At 38.6% G+C, this 17,843-nt stretch overlaps 1 protein-coding gene across 4 annotated transcripts; it reads right to left on the bottom strand.

Annotated features, from left to right (window-relative positions):
* Positions 1 to 285: 285 nt before the first annotated feature.
* On the bottom strand, positions 286 to 17,557 carry CFLAR (CASP8 and FADD like apoptosis regulator). 4 transcript variants are annotated; one of them, XM_057375728.1, is made up of 11 exons: positions 17,371 to 17,557; positions 15,734 to 15,853; positions 13,477 to 13,908; positions 12,493 to 12,598; positions 11,440 to 11,575; positions 11,180 to 11,277; positions 10,241 to 10,292; positions 9,448 to 9,497; positions 8,195 to 8,273; positions 5,124 to 5,619; positions 287 to 4,169 (listed from the first exon to the last, which is right to left on the bottom strand). In XM_057375728.1, the coding sequence occupies exons 3-11, from the start codon at positions 13,770 to 13,772 to the stop codon at positions 4,034 to 4,036; spliced, it is 1,449 nt and encodes a 482-aa protein (XP_057231711.1). In that variant the 5' UTR covers positions 13,773 to 13,908; positions 15,734 to 15,853; positions 17,371 to 17,557; the 3' UTR covers positions 287 to 4,033. The 4 variants fall into 4 exon arrangements, with proteins under 4 accessions (XP_057231714.1, XP_057231711.1, XP_057231712.1 ...); XM_057375729.1 differs by lacking the exon at positions 17,371 to 17,557 and adding an exon at positions 16,735 to 16,805; XM_057375730.1 differs by lacking the exon at positions 15,734 to 15,853.
* Positions 17,558 to 17,843: the final 286 nt, after the last annotated feature.

Consider the following 17,843-nt stretch of genomic DNA (forward strand, 5'->3'; position numbering starts at 1 on the left):
GGATGTCAGCCGCTGGCGAGGGCTTTCATGGAGCACGGCAGCACCGTCCAGCCCCGCCGAGCAACCCACGGCTGGGGCCCGCCCATGTCCCCCTGAGCAAACCRTGGCCGGGGCCCGCCTGCCCCCAAACCTCAGAGCGTTGAGCCGCGGGTTTCCCCGCGGAGGGGGAAAAAGCTTCAGGCACCGCCTCCGGTACGAAATGCAAGATGTGACCYTGGCTTTTGCTGCTGTRAGTGTGAGGAAAATTAATCCACAAACACCAGAGGTTTATGTCTAAAAAGGAGACAGAGGAGTCCCGTAACTTTATTCGAATAAAGGGAGAGGCCATGGGACATTTCCATGGGGTCTCTYAAAYTGTTAGAGGACGCAGCCTCCTTTTTGTCCTAATTTCCCTGCCGCATTTCCCTCTCTCTTTCCCCTTTGGCTGAGGTACTTGAGAGGCACAGACTTACCGAATCACCTAATACAGACCCCCATCTAATGTGCATCCCCTCCTCCTTTTTTATTCTTTGTGTCTCTGTCTAAGTCTAGGGATTTAGTATTGTCTTGGGTGTGTAACAGTCTGTGTCAATCTATGGAATTTATGGTTCCTCCCGTTGCTCCTTTTACCTATCAGTATCTGGCTGTATCTACCAGGAGACTCCATAATTTGTTTGTAAAGACATTGATCATTTCTTTCATGAGGCAAATTAATCCASAAGCAGCAGAGGGTTTTGTTCRAAAAGGAGACAGATGAGTCCTGTAACTTTGTTCATGAATAAAGTGAGAGGTCATGGGCATTTCCCATAGGGTCTCTCAAACTGATAAAGGAGCTGGAGAACTTCACAGCCAAATTTWACAAGCTATAGGGGTCTACAGGATAAACGGACCAAGAATTTCAGAGTTATTGTATGGTCTAGGGGGAAAGAGGCACAATTAGTCTGACTCCATTCAGTGTCACGGAAAATTTATTTAGAAAATCAGCTTGAAACCYAGAATTTGTATTGAATTATAGTGTCTTATTGTTTCTAATACAGAAGCTGAAAAATACACATTATTTAACTGGCCACAGAAAAGCTGTCAAATAATTCAGTACAGGAGATTTACTTTAAATAGAACACAGTTAGATCATTCACACAGATAGCAGCCTCTTCTCAGCAATACCATCCTGCATGTCAAAAACTTAAAACTCTGGAGAGCAGAAAAGAATTCTCAGAAACTCTTAAAAAGCTTTTCTGACTGACATATCTGTAACAGGAGTCACTGTTACTTCTTACACAGACTTGAAAGGGGAGATCAGCCGTACAACAGGTTTCATCCATAAGTGGTAGCACTGTAACTTCCTATTGAACATAACTTCTTGTTTGGATAATGAGTTGGCAACCACTGTAACACACAAGCACGTAACAGCACAAAGTGAACTCAATTTATGGCTCAGCCACATCAGTGTAGGTGGCTGAGAAAAACCATGCTACTTAAGTCTAGTTCAAAACACCACTGAACCTCCTGCCTCATGAGTACACCTTCTGAGCCACTGAAAGGCATCATCTATATTCTGCCAAGTYTCTTTCTCCTCTTCCACATATACAGCACATATAACTACAAGAAATTTCCATTCCAGTTCTCTTCCCCCTTTTCTTTTGGCTWATGAATCATTTAACCTGACATCATTTTACTATCTGCAATACAGGGACAACTTGACCCGGCATGACGCCCTATGAGGAGASGCTGAGATCACTTGGTTTGTTCAGCCTGAAGAGGAAGAGACTGAGRGGAGACCTCATTGCAATCTTCAACATCCTCACAAGGGGAAGCAGAGAGGCAGAGGTATCAATCACTCATCTCTGTGATCAGTGACAGAACTCGAGAAAACACCATGAAAATGTCAGGGGAGTGTTAGGTTAGATTTTAGGAAGAGCTTCTTCACCCAGAGGGTGGTTGAGCACTGCAACAGGCTCCCCAGAGAAGCGGTCACAGCACCAACCCTGACAGAGCTCAAGAAGCTTTTGGACAACATGCTCAGGCACATTKTTGGATTCTTGAGGTATCCTGTGCAGGGCCAGGAGATGGATTTGATGATCCTAATGGGTCCGTTCTAACTCAGCATATTCTAGGAGTGTATGATTCTATAAGCTATGGGAGAAGTGACAAACAACTGCCATCAAAAAATTCCAGCATAAAAACACACTTCAGTGCTACTTCTCACTATGCAGCAGGTACAGGCAATCAGCAAATATGACTCTTGAAAGAGGTGTCAAAGCTGCTTAGGTGAATGATTACAGATTGAGTACTGCTATGGTTTAAAAATCTGCCAAGGATTAAAACATCAGCATAAAAAAATCAGTATCTGATATCCATGAGTGCTGCACAATACATAGCTGTCCCTGCAACTCTCTGGAGGGTTGTAATCACTTCTAACCCAAGCAGCCATACACAAAGAGACTTCCTTCTTTTTCCACTGAAAGGACTAATTACACAAGCCTCTAGTTTTCTAAACAGTATTTCCGCATCATTTCTTAATCAAAGGGACATGGACATACTCTGTCTTGCAATAAKGCAAAGAACATATATACTTCTTAACCCCCTGTAAAAACAAACTTACATCGTCACAAAACTGTAAAAACGGAGTATATTCTACTGCTAACATTTTAAATAAATAATTGCATTTAGCATCACTCAAAACCCCCCAGCCAAYCAATCCACAAAACATCAACCAACTCACCACATCATTAGTCTGTAACTATTATTCTCACTTCCTTTTTTTCTGTTTTCTTCTCCTTCCAATACTGATACTGTATTTCTGCTCCAAATTGTCTTTCCCTCACTTGTTCTTCTCTTGATGCTCCCTACCATTCCCCTTCTTGTTCCTGCTTAAAATTTCCACATTTCTTTTCCTCATCTGCCTGCTCTGGGTTCCATTCTCCCTGCTTTTGGTTGTCTATAGGGTAGCAGAAGTGCTTGTCAAATGCAAAAGCTAGTAAGGGAGATGGGAAAGTAAAGTTAACTTGYGAAGATCACATTTATTAACATCACTTAGATACATATAATATGTAATTACATCTTATTTCCACAACCACAGTAAACATTTGCTTCACCATTTGATTCATTTACCAGACACCACAGGTAGTAACTTCTAAGATTCCAAATCCGTCATTTGGTTTCCTTCTGTTTTTCCCCTACAAAACTTAACCAGAAACCAAGCAAGGCACACCAAAGCCTTGATTCTTTTTCCTGGATAGGAAACTATATTAGGAGTAAAAACTAAATATATGTAAGCAGCCTACTTTTTTGTCACTAAGTTCAGTGACAATAAATTTCAATTTAATTTCAATATTGAAATTTCAATTAAATTTCAATACAACCCATTCAGGTTATACTGTTAAACACAAGCAGGTAAACTTAACTTTTCACATTAAGCAACTGCTACAATGGAGAAAAAWTTTTGTATTTAGGACAATTTTCATTCTTTTTCACAAGAACAAGAACACCTGGAATACAGATTATTGAAAAGATCACCCCTCTCTCTCTTCTGTTTTGCCAGTCTATAGAGGCAGGCAAGTCAGAACTTGCTAGCAAAGATCTGGCATTACTGAGTAGGAATGCCTTCCTGAGGCATTTGCCACTATTACATGGAGAGGAAATTAATCATCGTGTTTCAGTGGTTTGGGATGGCTTTTGTTGTGTTTGTTTATGCATTATTGCTAATTGGTATGTATAAAACCACAAATTAAATAACAAAAAAAAATTTGTTTTTTCTTGGAATTCCAACAGCTATACAGTTTAGCCCTCTTTGCACTCTGTTTACCTGTTAAATTCAGTAGCAAGATCTGTTACAGTGCTATACAATAGCTACCATTCTCATCCAAGCTTTCAGAGACTACTGTATTAAAATAGAAAATCTAGTGTCTTAACAGACTAAAATGCGTGTAAATTCCTGTRTTCAGAAGCAACAGGCACTTTAGATACACATGACATAATAATGCATAATAAAAAGGTAGGCGTGAAACTGTTTGCATCATAGCAAATGCTTCTTGCATGTACTTTCCAACAGCAGTTAAGTGGGAAAAAAAAGGTTCTTCCTCAGTGTGTGCTGGAGCAGAAGTGAGTATTGTTGGCTTGGGTCGGCAGTCATATTCCAATCATAAACTTTTTTATTCAGTTCCATGTGGATATCTAATACAGAGAGTTTCCTGCAGCAACAAAAGCAAAAGCGTTTCATTAGAGAATGAAGCAAGAACCATTTAAGAATCCACAAGAGACAAGATAACTTTAGACTCGGCAAGGAGAAAGTTTGCAGTTTCAGTCTTTACTGCAGAGGCAAGACCTCTAAAATGCAAGGCTGAACAAGCATTTTCAGGCAAATTTTTAAGACCCAAATCATTGTTGTGATAATAATTATGCTGACATGATGATCTGCRATTTCATTACAAGGCTTTAGGGTTTGTAAAAAGGTACTGAATGTTAACAYTGCAACTACCTTGAATACCAGTTGTTAGCTCCCTGGTAGATCAGCTGTATAAATAAAACCTTTAGTTAGTAAGTTAGATATCCAAATGTATCAGATTCTTGCTCAGATTCCTTTTGATCTCTTTCGATTTCTTTAAATAGACAAAAGTCTTCTGACCTTCAAATCCAAGATTACATATGGGCAATCTATTGGCTCTGTGAGCAAAAGGTTCATTAAATCTACRGAAAGTAGAAAATCCTTCCCCTCTATTGCCTTCTTCCTAAACTTAAGCACTGACGTTTTATATTTGCAAGCASAGCTCTTCCTAATGATACATGGCAATCCTCAATATAACAGAAGCCTGGAATGTCCCTTTTTATTTTGGAGAAGGAAGATTCCCAATCCTGTCTAAAGCGCTGACATACATTATCCAGGACAGGTTCTTCCTTTCCCACCCTGCAAGCCCCAGTGCCATAACACACTTTAATCTGACTCTTCATAATCACAAACTTCTACTACTACTCCTAATTTAGGCTACCTTTCTATGCAATTGTGAGAGTATCAGGGATTTTAGCCTACGACACTGCAAGAAAACACATTTCAGGACCAAACGGGATGAAACTTAGGGTTTTCCATTCTCCATGACAACAAGCTATCCTAGGAAAAGGATTATTGCTTTCCTCTTATTTTAATTTACCTTTTATAAGGATTACAGAGTAGCTCAGCCAGACAACGCAGATAATGCGAGGATGAAGTTGGGGATCGTTCTAGTGTAGAGACATCCACTTTGCAATGACTCCAAAGGATATCTGCTGCTTGGGGGATAGTGACTTTAGCAGTGAAATTCTCATCATCCCCATCGACTTCCAACAGACTAGTACATTCTTCCTCATTTTCTGACACAATATAGCTCTGAATAAAAAAAAGCTTTGGTTTTCCTAGGAGCCCAGGACATGAGTCTGCTGTGAAGTATTTCTTTATTTGTTCCAAAGGGAATCCAGAAAAGGTATGGTCTGTRCAGAAGATGCTCTGAGAATTTCCACGACTGACCAATACGCAAATGAAGCTGTCACAATTTCTGTGCTTCTGCCACCTTGCAACTTCAAGCAATGCTTGATTCATGGAGTTCATATTTAAATATCTGTGACAATGAACATCATAGCCTAAGCCTCTGAAGGTCTCTTCCAACACATCTGAAAGAAGCAAGATGTAACTAAATCAGAGTATACCAAGGCTCAGTCCCTACTATATTGAATTATACTATTTACAGTGTTTTGCTATTGGAACAAAGTAGTTTATTTTATCACAATAATTAAAAAAAGCAGGAGTATTCGGTGTCGACCAAAGTACCTTACATATTCACAGTGCGATTTACATGTTGTCTTTACTAGGAGTTACATGTTTCATGACAGCAGAGACACTGTCATTTGGCATGTGATCTGTTCCAAATTCCACAGAYATTTACATGCTTTCATTTAGAGCCACTATTCCAAGTTCCCCAGTCTTAAAATATCAGGTGAGAAAAAACAAACTTGAAATTATAGTGATCTGGATAGCATGGGAAGTCTGCTTCACCTTCTAACTTGTCAAAATTACTCTGAATGTTTATTACAAATACACAGAACTGCATAAGAAACACAGTTCTCTTTCATCAGTCAGAAATGAATYTGCTGCAGTAAATTTTGCTTCCTATTACATAAAATATTAAGTGATGAGTTCCAAGTGAAGAATGGCTACTGTAGTCTTAATTGCAACAAAATGCCATTTTCAGGCAAAAAATAAAGCTTTTTTCTTTTTTCATTAAAAAATAATGAACTCTTTCAATCGATCTAGAAATTAAAATTGTAGGTAGACAAACCCCAAGATTTAACTCTTACTGTATTTGTGTTAACCTGTGCTGAAGGAAAATGTGTTAAGCTCTGAATAGCTACTTTGGATGTTTCTTAATATGGGAGTGAATCCAGATACATGATGGTTAAAACCACAGGTATTAAGTGTTCAGAGAACCACAACAAACTACTATAAATTGCACCTGTAGCATTGTGTTTTTTAGTATAAAACAGATAAACACTGCCCATKCACAGCTTCTGGTATGAAAAGAATTATCAAGCACCATGTTTACATAAAATACCTTATACACATAAAAAGCTTCCACACAGCTTTCTTTGACTTTGAAAGTTTAACAATCCCTAATTAGCAGAGGATATTTCAGGGGTAGTGGCATCAAAGCAGCTGTATTACCACACTGTTCTCCTCAAAAAGCCCATAGTGAGCACAGAAAATAGAACTCACAACTTTCCTCAGCAAAATAAAGAGCAGATACAAACTCTACACYATAGTAAGGTGATAAACAAGAACTATAGTTTCCTTCCAGTTCCGCTGTTTTGATTCAATTTCGTAAAATAATTCAAAAACCATCCAGACATTTTTAATTTGAGATAGAAAGATAAAATCTGCCTATTCTATGCAATAAAACATGCTCTCAAAACTCAGACTATTCAGCATCACTACGATCATAACATACTCGTTGAAGACGTCCTCCATCAGCCAGAGGGCAGCAGTACACGTACAAAATGAGAACTACATCAGTGAGAGTACAGTTCTGGTAATGTGATCTCACTGGCACATGCCAATACACAAATACAAAATCCGGTGTCACCTTAGTCCCCACACACAATGTGGGAAATTTTGAAAAAACCAACTAAAAAATTTAGAGCTGACACCTTAGTTTAACAATGAATCAGAAATTATATAGGGTAAACCTTGAATACTTTAGGGCAAGACACACCACAGCATTACATGCTGCAGTCTGAGATCAGAAACGCTCTCTTTCTTCAACACTAGTCATCTCCCAACAAACCTCCACCGACTTTTCAGCATCTCCATACTGCATAAAATACCAGCATTTTCTCCATAGTGCTTACAATGTAAGGATAAAAATTGATCTCTAAATGGAAAAGTCAAGCATTTGATAAATTCATGSTGTTTACACTGGGCATTTTAAATTCTTGATCCTGTAGTATTAATGGCTCACATTCCTAAGATTAAATCTTGGGATAGCTACAGATTCTCATGGATGCCACAGATACAATTCCTATTATTTTCCCCGCTGTCTTCTTTTTCTGAATGTACTCAGACTGCAGAATAGTGTGGCACAACAACTCTCTAAGTGGTGACTGCCTTTCTAGCAAACTCWTTTAAGCAATGTCATTCTCTGTCTTCCCTGAATCTCACTAGCATCATAATGTATTTCAGTGGAAGTCTTGCTTTCYACCATGTTAAATGCTGACAATGCACTGTTGACTTTAAAAATCTGAAACACAGATTTTCTGTGTCTGACCTCCACAACCACTGCTCTTCAACAACATGAACAATTCTAAGCTAGTCCATTGGCTGGAAATAACATTTGAGAAAACCAAATGATATATCCAAAAAGCTTCTCCTTTCCCTACATCTCTCAGCCAATTACTGAACTGAATGCAAACACTCTCTTCATTTTTATTTTTACCTTCACATGTTAGTGATTAGAGTAAGGGGTGTTTTTGACTAATATCTAATTCTTGGATTCTACAAAAGGCAACCCCCACATTTCAACCATGGCAGTGACTACACTGACAGCTATGGTGACACTTTCAGTTAAACTGTGCAAGATACAACAGAAGACCAGGTGCATTATTAATAAAGGATCCCATGGCTATTCAAAATCTACAATGTCCAATATCTGAGATTAACAAATTAGGGAACTCAAATTAGGGAACAGAGACTTACCAGTGTCATTGCCAATGCAGTCTATTATCAGGCATATTCCTAAAGGTTGACTTTGCATTCTGTAAGGATCATCAAACATCTGAGAAATGTGTAAGGAAAATTACAAAGTTAATACATCACTTTCTCAACTTTTAGGCCTTACTACTTTCTCTAATTTTATGTCAAATCTATTAAATTACGTTCTGTTGTTTTCCACTGAGTAGCTAGCAGAAATCTGTCTACTTGGTTGCAGTATATCTTATCTACACAACAAAAAATCAGGAGAAAAGGACTATTCATTCTTTTCCCTCTATTTCCAGTACAGGCTTGCTTTTTCGTTCTTGTGTTATGCTATCTTGCTACTATAAAGATTCTTAAACTGAGACTATGACTGTACAAGAAATGATTGAAGCAAGTCTGAAATGAACCTTAGCTCTGAACAGATCTTCAAGTCTGTCAGGTTTTGGAGTTTTTTTTGTATGGGATAGAGGGCTTTTTAAAGACCTGCACCGTGACAGCAATAGTCCTTCTATAGTACTTACAAATTAATTTATGTATTTAAGTATAAAATTGTACATATATAAACTTGTATATTATATAAATTGTATAAATATAAACTTGTACATAACGTAAGTATTATAATATATAACTATTATAATACTGTTTCTGCTATTAAGATATTGGAAGCTATAAGCTTCATACTGCCAACCCATTAAATGCAGAGAACTTTTTTGTTCTTCAGGTGTGCAAGCATGCACTGCTCATCAGAACATTTATTTCCTTATTTAGTGAAACAGTCTCCTTGTTCCTAAATAACCTGTAATGACTCTACTGCAATTCCTCTCCCCTCTGAAGAGAAGCCAAACAATTTGCTACAGGTAACTGCAAAGCATGTTTGGCCTCTGCTGGTAAGCAAGGGGTGAGGTGGGAATCAAGAACAAAATTTACTGCATGCAAAGAAGCCCTGTGATTTGTAACACATATGGCAAGAGTTCTGAACTCCAACAGTTTTGAACTTGGCCTCCACTAATAAATGTACAAGTTCTGCGTGCACATCATATMTGCATGCATTTTGCACACAGCTGCTTCCAGAGCAGCAGCAAATCTTTCAKATTAAAAATATATTCTGCAAAAGCAATTCAGAGAACTTTTTYATGGCTGAGGATATACACACTGTTCCGTGTACAAAATTAAACACAAAGAAAACTAAGGTTTTTTGTAATACTCACAGAGGTTTTCCATATTTATATGCATACACATGCACAAGCACATACCTTATGTGGCACTGATCCTGATTCCTGAATGGACATGCGAACTGGTTCTGCTGCAGTTAAAACATATAGAAGTAATCTCAGTATGTAAGTACCAGTGATATTTTTTGACACCAGATCAGTTGTAAAGAAGAATGTACCTAGTTCAGCAAAGGTCTCATCCATTGGGACCTCTTAATTCTACATATGTTACTGATGTTTAAAAATTCCTAATTTATCCACCTCTAAAACACTATCTGGATTTCATTCTACATTGCTTGAGACTAGAATAAACAAATAACCTCTTCTACATTGAGAGAATTCAGCCAACTRCTCTTAAGAATCACCATATTTGAGAGGCATTTGGAGTTTCCAGAGAAAACACAATATATACATGGAAAGAACCTGATATTCAATGCACAACTTCCGGGCAGGCCTGAGGGAAAGTTCACTGCTGAACTGACACAAAAACTTCCTATTCCAGAGTTACTGAGCAGAGTTGCACYACACAGGCCTCCAGAGCTGGCTAGTCAAACTTATTCATGGTTTTACTAATAAAGTATTTAAGAATACTTTAAGAAGTTTTGACAGCGGAATCTTACAGTTTTTAAGATGTTTTAGGATGTGGCAGCACAAGCAAATACAAGACCAAACAGTAAGGCTAGGCTCAGTTCTGAGAGGTACCAAATATTCTCTGCTTCTGGTGTTACTGACAGGATTAGCCATGAACACAACTATCAAACACTAGTCCTTTGATATAATGRAATCCATCACTTATCTCTATTAGATAATCAAAACTGAGAYAAAATGCTCTTACCCAGAGTAAGACTTGATCCATTTTGTAATTTTTCTGTGTTCTCKTTCTGAATCTGAAAYGAAGAAAAAGGCATAATTTTCCTGTTCTCCTTTAATAATWAATAAAMAWGTTCCAAAATAAAACACAGTAGTATTTCTTCCTCAATAAAARGATATTTCAGTTTCATTTCTATCAGCTCAACAGAATTACAAAATARCATATTAAAAAATCTACCAAGAGCACAGACAAACAAAATAAACACTCAACTGTTCCTCCTCAGAAAAAAAACTACCAGCTTCTCATGAACAGCCAAAAAAAGCCTCTGAATATGTGAACTTTTCTTCCTATACAGCAGCAGGGAGCTACATACTTACTGAACACATGACAGAAATAATCTCATCAAATGTAGCAATGTTAAAGACTTGGAGAAAGGTCATACCAATACAGTATCAGAGCTAACCCAAATATAAAGAATAYTGCATGCAATAGGATTTGATGACTTTTCACATACTGAGACATCTTCTTAAAATGAGTTTACAACAAACAACAAAAAAAACCCCTGAAAAACTCTTCTTAAAAAAAACCTAGAAGTTTCAGCTTCAAAATTTAAAAGCTGCTTTCCCTGGAAGGTCCAGAGGGACAAAGAAGRTATTTTGCAAAGAACAGTCAAAGCAAAACTTCTCACTCCACAGTTTAGTACAAAAAAACTTCCAAGRTACAGATTTTATATGTTCAACTAACAGGAAAAAAAATCACAGAAGTCCTTCAAAGGGCATCTTTCTCAGTCAGAAGATTTAAATCAGACCCTAAACTCAGCAAATAACAGAATAACAGAAGTAAACCAAACAATATTTTAGTCACTAGCCATCTCTCATTCCTCAGGCTCTGAAAAATGGATCTCCTTTTAAAGTCCAGCAATATTTAGAAATAAAGGATGTGTTTCACTTCTTGTATACTTACCCCTGAATTATAAGGAGGATCAATCAGATTGAGATTAGTGAGAGATGCCTGATGAGCATTTACATATACTGGCTGAGAATGAACGGAGGACASTGAAGCTGCAAATTCAACACAAATACACTGTGATATTTCAACTGTTTCAAAAACCTGAATCTATGAAGAATGCAAATACTCTTACTTGTAACTCATAGTTTTATCTTCAGTAAAAGCACATTTGATTCTTGCTATCAAGAGTAACCAGTGCAAAAAGAATGCCTTACCTTCATTCTTGTACTTCTGAATCTTCCTAATCAAGTCTATCCTGTGAATACTTCGAAAACARTTTTCTATCAAATCCAGTTGATTAGGAGCCACCAAATTTAGCTTCTCCAGGTCAATTATAAGAGCCAGAAAACTCTAGAATAGCAACAGAAACCCAAATACATCAGTAATTTCTTCTCCATCAGAAGTAACCAAGCAACCCAGAAAATACCTTCGGGTCATAAAGGTTGTATAAACAATTAGAGATGTTACCTTCTAAGAAAATTATCTGGAAGTCATAAGAATCCTTGATATTATCACAGGAGTAACAGAAACTACAAAGTGACAGTCTTAAAAATCAAYCTTAAATTTTTGAGGAAACAGTTTTGCATTTCATTTTTTGCTACAAAGCCAGCACTGGGAATGCCACCTCATATGTCACAAAGCAAGAGGCAAGAAAAGCTTTGGGAAATTTTCAGGGCCTCTCTCCTTCTTTGACCAAAGACGGAAAAAGAAAAAACCGCAAAGGAAGAAAACAGAAATCATTAGTCTTCTCTGCACAGTGGTCAAGGTTTTTGAATCCTCTCCACTGAATTTCTGCTTTCTCWGAGGATTTAATACAAATATTCAGAATGCAAAGGCGCAAAGACTTAATTACAATATATCAGTTCTTTTGTAAGTGAAGCAGAGCACAAACAAAAAGTGGCCTTGTAATTCAAGATACATTTCAAATGATTATTGGTTTGAGATCATTCTTACATGAACTTTCAGGTCAGTATTACTGAGGAAATACTTCCGTAAAATGCCTTGTCCCTGTGAAGTTCATTCTACCCCTGTACACTGTAACAAGCACTGTTCCCTTACTTTTTCACTAATTTTCCATACTTCTTTCCTTGAATTAAAAAGCAACAAAATGAAATAGAAGYCACTACTCCTTGTCTGCTTCCTGATGTTTGTGTACTCCTGCCTCAACACTCCTTGCAGTACTGTCTTCTCTCCTTTGATGTCTAGCTACTTATTTATTGACTTTAATTTCTCTTTGCTCCAGAGGACAAYGCCAAAGGAAAACATACCTTATCTTTTGCCATTTTCATACGAGGTGCATAATCTCTGAGTAGAAAACCAAGAGAACCCACTTCGTCTTTTTCCAGATTTTCATTTATCTCAACCATTAGKACCCTGAAATAAAATTGAGACATTTCCAAAGGATTAGCTTGCAGCAAAATTCCTCCCTTTCACAACTACTCAACTTCTCCCCATGTTCCMGTCTTAATCTACCATTTCTAATTAATAAACAAGTAAAAACCCTATCCTGCTTCAAGACCCAATTACAAAATATTTGCTCTTGCTAATCAGCACCTGTGTTAATCAGACTGACARTGGTGTAATAGCCACTGTTAGGAAAACAGAAGTTTCCTTAATGTTTGTAATAGAGATKAAGTGAGAGAATGAAACAACAGAACACATCCTTAACTTTTTTACCTATTAATTACAGGGTTTTTATTTTAGTGAGAATTTAATACAGGAAAATATTCCTTATGTATTTCTTTCCGAAGTCTCTCWAAGAAAATAACTGGAATTTCTTAATTTAAGCCTCTCAAAACTAATAGAGTAAAACAAGTAAGTCCCTTGAGAAAAGCTATACCACATGGCTATGTGCCCAAAGCAAACTAGAAAAGAAAATATCTCTAACTGAAGATATTCCTTTAAAGTGTCATTTTTRTTTTCTAATCTAGAACTCTACAAACATCACTAGTTTTATTCACAAACACACACACACCTTAAACATAGCTTCTGATGCCACGACTTGTATGAATGAAACTAGTTAATTTTAGTTAAGGGACTAAACTCAACATATTCTTTTAATTATAACTCTAGATATAATGTCTTTTTCTGCTTTTCTTCTACCTTCAAKAAACATTCTCTGAATGTGAGGTRTTTAAAAAATAAGTRAAAAAACAACTCACCCATAYTGCCCCCCYAAATAAAGGRAAAAAAAGCCCACACTTATTTTGAACAAGAYAGTGCAGCTTTGAAATCTGAAATAGATATATTACCTGTAATCAGGGATAAGTCTGAGACTCCTGGAAAGGTGAGCTTCCACTGTTGYTTTCTCAGTGTTCAGGATCCTCCTCAGCAAGTCAAACCTCTTAACTCTGTACAACAGCTCAGACAAACCATAAGGGGTCAGTTTCTCCCTCTCATTCAAAGCCAGCAAGAGCTCTTTAAGATCAGCAGTGGCCAAGTCAGGAGCAAGGTCTCGGCACAGGAAAACCATCATCTCTTCTTCATCTTTATCCAATTCTTCTTGAATCTGATGAATAAGGAAAGCTGGCACCTGGCACCTGGTCATCACTTTGTTGCTGTTCCTTCAAAATTGCCAGCCTACTGTTTTTTAAACAGGAAACCAACATGGCATGGAGCCCATTTCTACCACAGCACTTCTCCTGTGTTCATTCTTAACTAGATACATTTTTACAAGGGCAGCTCTGTTGGAGAGAATGAAAAAATAAATCARTGGTCTGCTGCAGAAGTTCACAGTTACCTCTCCTTTGTGAACTATTTCACTTTCAACTAAAAYGCCCCCATACTACAGAGACCTTTTGCATTCAAGGGACTCGCCCGGTGGTTCATTACAAAACTATTTRGAAGGTCATATGCAAGATTTTTATAAAGTAACCTTAACATGAGACCGTAAATTCCAAAGGAAATGAAACAAAAGTCATCAGCTTGCTGATGAGTGGTATATTAAGTATTTCCAAAAGCTCTGCCCTCTTCCCAGCAACTCCTCTGCTGATGACCACCTCTTCCCACCTAAAAGGCATTTTTCAGAAGAATTTTTGGAGCTAAAAGGTATTGCAACCACACACAGACAAAAGAAGAAAAGAAACACCAAACCATAKAAAACCATGGCTATCAGGTATGCAATTTGCCTTAAGTAAAGGAAATACTAACAATATAACATGCCATTTTTAAAACATTATGTTAATTCAGAAGTGTGTGGATTTTCTTATTACTAACATAATTTAAAGTGATGTCAATCTGAATGAGTTACTGGGGTTATAAGGATTCTCCATACACACCCTTCATGCTCAAAAAGATTGAAGAACCACTCAGAGAAAATATTCCAACCTTAAATATGCAAATTGGTTAATTGTGAAGGTATAGATGAGACGCAGACCACCTTTCTATGAAACATTCATGTATCATCATACTGGAAACCGAAATAAAAATTCAAACCCAGAAAAAACCCCAGCCTTGTGATTAATCAGAAAGGTGCTACATTCAGTTTCCACTGCCACCAACTATGGAAATTCTATCTAACCTGCTCTGACCTCCATTACATACTTGGAGAAAGGGGAAATAAGCAAACCTGAAGACAAATCTTAGTCCTTCCACCGAGTTTGATCACTACACTAGAGAGTTTTGTTTAAACTGTACTGAAAAGCAAAAGCCAATTCAACATACACCAAAACATTGTAGCACCTGAACAAGGTTTTTTTAAAATGTTTTCAGCCTTTTGTTACATATTCTGCAAGTTTCAGTCAACAATATTGTATATTGTGTCCATAAATWAAGCAGGTGAGATAAACTCATTTAAAAACTGCTCTCCCCACCCCACCCCCCAAGTGCTTTTTAAATGAAAAATAACTAGAACCACTTTCTCAGCAAGGAAGAAAGAAACAGATTTGGTTAAACCCATGGACTACCCACAAAAAGAATGTCTCAGAGGGTAAGTAGAAGAATCCCTCATGCACTGTAATGTGTACTGGAAAGTTTCCCATCAAAAGAAAAGCATATTTATTGCTAATTTATTTTCAATCTAGCATCAAACATTTATGAGAACTCTACAGAATGACACAGACTGTTTTCATAATGAAACCTAATGCAGTCAAAAAGGGGGAAGCATAAAGTACCTTCATGTGAAATTACCACCCAGGTACATTCAGCTGGGACTTTCAAAAGAAATTGAGGAAGTCATAGTCTAACTTTAATGGGAAACAGAAATTTAACAACTTTTGGCCATTTTTGGAAATACCAGAAAAATATTTTAACTACTCCAGTTGATTTTTTATCTAATCTTTTAAAACCAGTTAAAAAAAAAGGAGGGGGTGTGTGTAGTAGGGAGGAATTTCCTAAAGAGTTGAAATTTCAGACAGGCAAAATGACTATTTATATGTTAACTTAAAAATAACCTGCCTTTAAAACACGCRCATGAATTATCTACTTTTGTGAACTTCCTTTATATATGATACATCAGATGCTCATTTTTAAAAAGTCCTGATTATACTCTCAGTGCTGAAACTCTCCTACCTGTATCCAAGTCTGTTCACAAGAACACTGGAAAACTGGCATTTGACCATTGCCAAATCATCGATCCAACACACATTGGTTTCCATCCAATATTTTCCAGTGATTACATCAACTCATTCTCTGTTGGACAAATATCAAGATCACAAATTACTGGGGGGGCGCCTACTTCCTGATTTCATGAGGGTGGGGAAATAAAAAAAAATTACCACAGACCATTTTTCTGTATGATGACAGTGAACCAGGAATAATGCTCTAAATAAAAGGAAAACCACCTAAGCACATATAGTGATTTGCTGGTAACATTCATTGGCTACTGCAGTGAGTCAGAGGGAATGAGTAAGAGCAATAGGAAGTCACTTTTTCGTACAAACTAAAATAGCTTATAACTTTGCATCCAAAAGCCATGTGCCCATATTTTGAGCGAAGTCACAGGACTGGGGCAAGCCTGATACATTCTGCGTGTGGACATCTTGGCCAGATGCACTTCACCATAAGAGATGAAGGGCATSATGCTCCACTGTCCCATCTGATGACACTTTTTCAAACATCACTGATACAGTTATCATAGCTGCAATAGTTRAAGAAAAAGAGAAAAGCAATCACAACATAAACACCAGCAGCCTGGCTTTTGATTGAGATTACCTGGGCCCTGCAACAAGATGACTTATTGAATGTAAATTCCTTTACAGAAAGAAAAAGCAGCTTATCTCCCAAGACAAAATAAAAAAAATTTCATACTCATCAGAGATAAAGCTGCCCCAATAATTTTTGTGTTCCTGCACATACGTAATTAAGATTTTTTTTTTTCCTAACATCCGTGTAAAGAGCAGGAAATAGCAGACTAAAATTTCACACAAAGATGCACAAGGCTCCAGTTAACTTCCTGCTGGCATTTTGTATCTTGAAGATTTCACAGACATCTTTGCAGCAACGAAACCAAGATATGACACCAGTGAGTGTCGTTCTGATTTGGAAAATTATCTTTCTTTCACAAGACTAACCTCGTGGAAGACCCTGTGCTGGAAGGAGAGYAGATGAAGGGCCTGGCTAGGGGCGGCACTGGCTGTGCTTTGTGCCTCCTCCGATCTGCATTGTTTGAAAACCTGGAAACGACTGCAGTTGGAGCCAGGGCCATCTGGTATTTTTCAAAGTCGCAGAACAAGCTTCTCAGCTTTAGCAATTCGCTATTTCCTCACTGGCTACGCCCTCTAACAGGCCTTGTGCAACGCATTCAGGAAAAGGAATTTCCCCAGCTACCTTCGTTTGAAATAGTTTTCTCTTGATGTAAACTAGTATGAGCACACTAATTTCTGTTTTAACACCCCAGTCTTCCGAATTAAAACGAAAAAAAAAACAAAAAAAACCCACCAAAACCAAACAAAACGTCCCCAACAATTAAACGTGGTTTACGCAGATTTCGAGTCAACTTTTTAAGTACGTCATTTTAAGCCTCACTCAGTTTCGGTTCTCGAGTCAAGGCGGAGCTCAGGCCCCGCTTGCGCTCTGCAGGAACCTCTCTCTTTCCCCGTGAACAGGGACAGGAACCCGATCCCGCAGCAGGGGGTGTTGGCCCGCCTAAACTAAAGGCGCAGGATAGGAAGTGTGAGGGAAAGGAGAGGGGGAAAGGTATAACGCACCCAGACGCGTCGGGGAGGTCTCTACAGCAGCCAGGTCCGGCATTGGGAGGGCGGAGGCATTGGGGCGGTACCGGGCCGGGGAGGGACGGGGCAGGATGATGATTTATTCTAGGTTCCGGCTGTTTCCCGGAGGCCAAACTCGGGGCTGCACAAACACAATCGCCCAGCTCCCACCGGATGGAGGCGGAGCAGGCTGTGCGGCACCGCCCGGCACTTCCCCCGGGCACCGACACACCGGGGGCGGCAGCGCCGTGAGGGGAGGGGAGGGCATGGCAGGGGTAGCAGCGCCGTGAGGGGAGGGCATGGCAGGGGTAGCAGCGCCGTGAGGGGAGGGCATGGCGGCGGCAGCGCCGTGAGGGGAGGGCATGGCAGGGGTAGCAGCGCCGTGAGGGGAGGGGAGGGCATGGCGGCGGCAGCAGCAGCAGCGCCGTGAGGGGAGGCATAGCGGCAGCAGCAGCGCCGTGAGGGGAGGG

Source organism: Malurus melanocephalus, unplaced genomic scaffold (genome assembly GCF_030028575.1).
Source record: "Malurus melanocephalus ecotype Western Australia unplaced genomic scaffold, MMel_1.1 scaffold_257, whole genome shotgun sequence".
NCBI lineage: Eukaryota > Metazoa > Chordata > Aves > Passeriformes > Maluridae > Malurus > Malurus melanocephalus.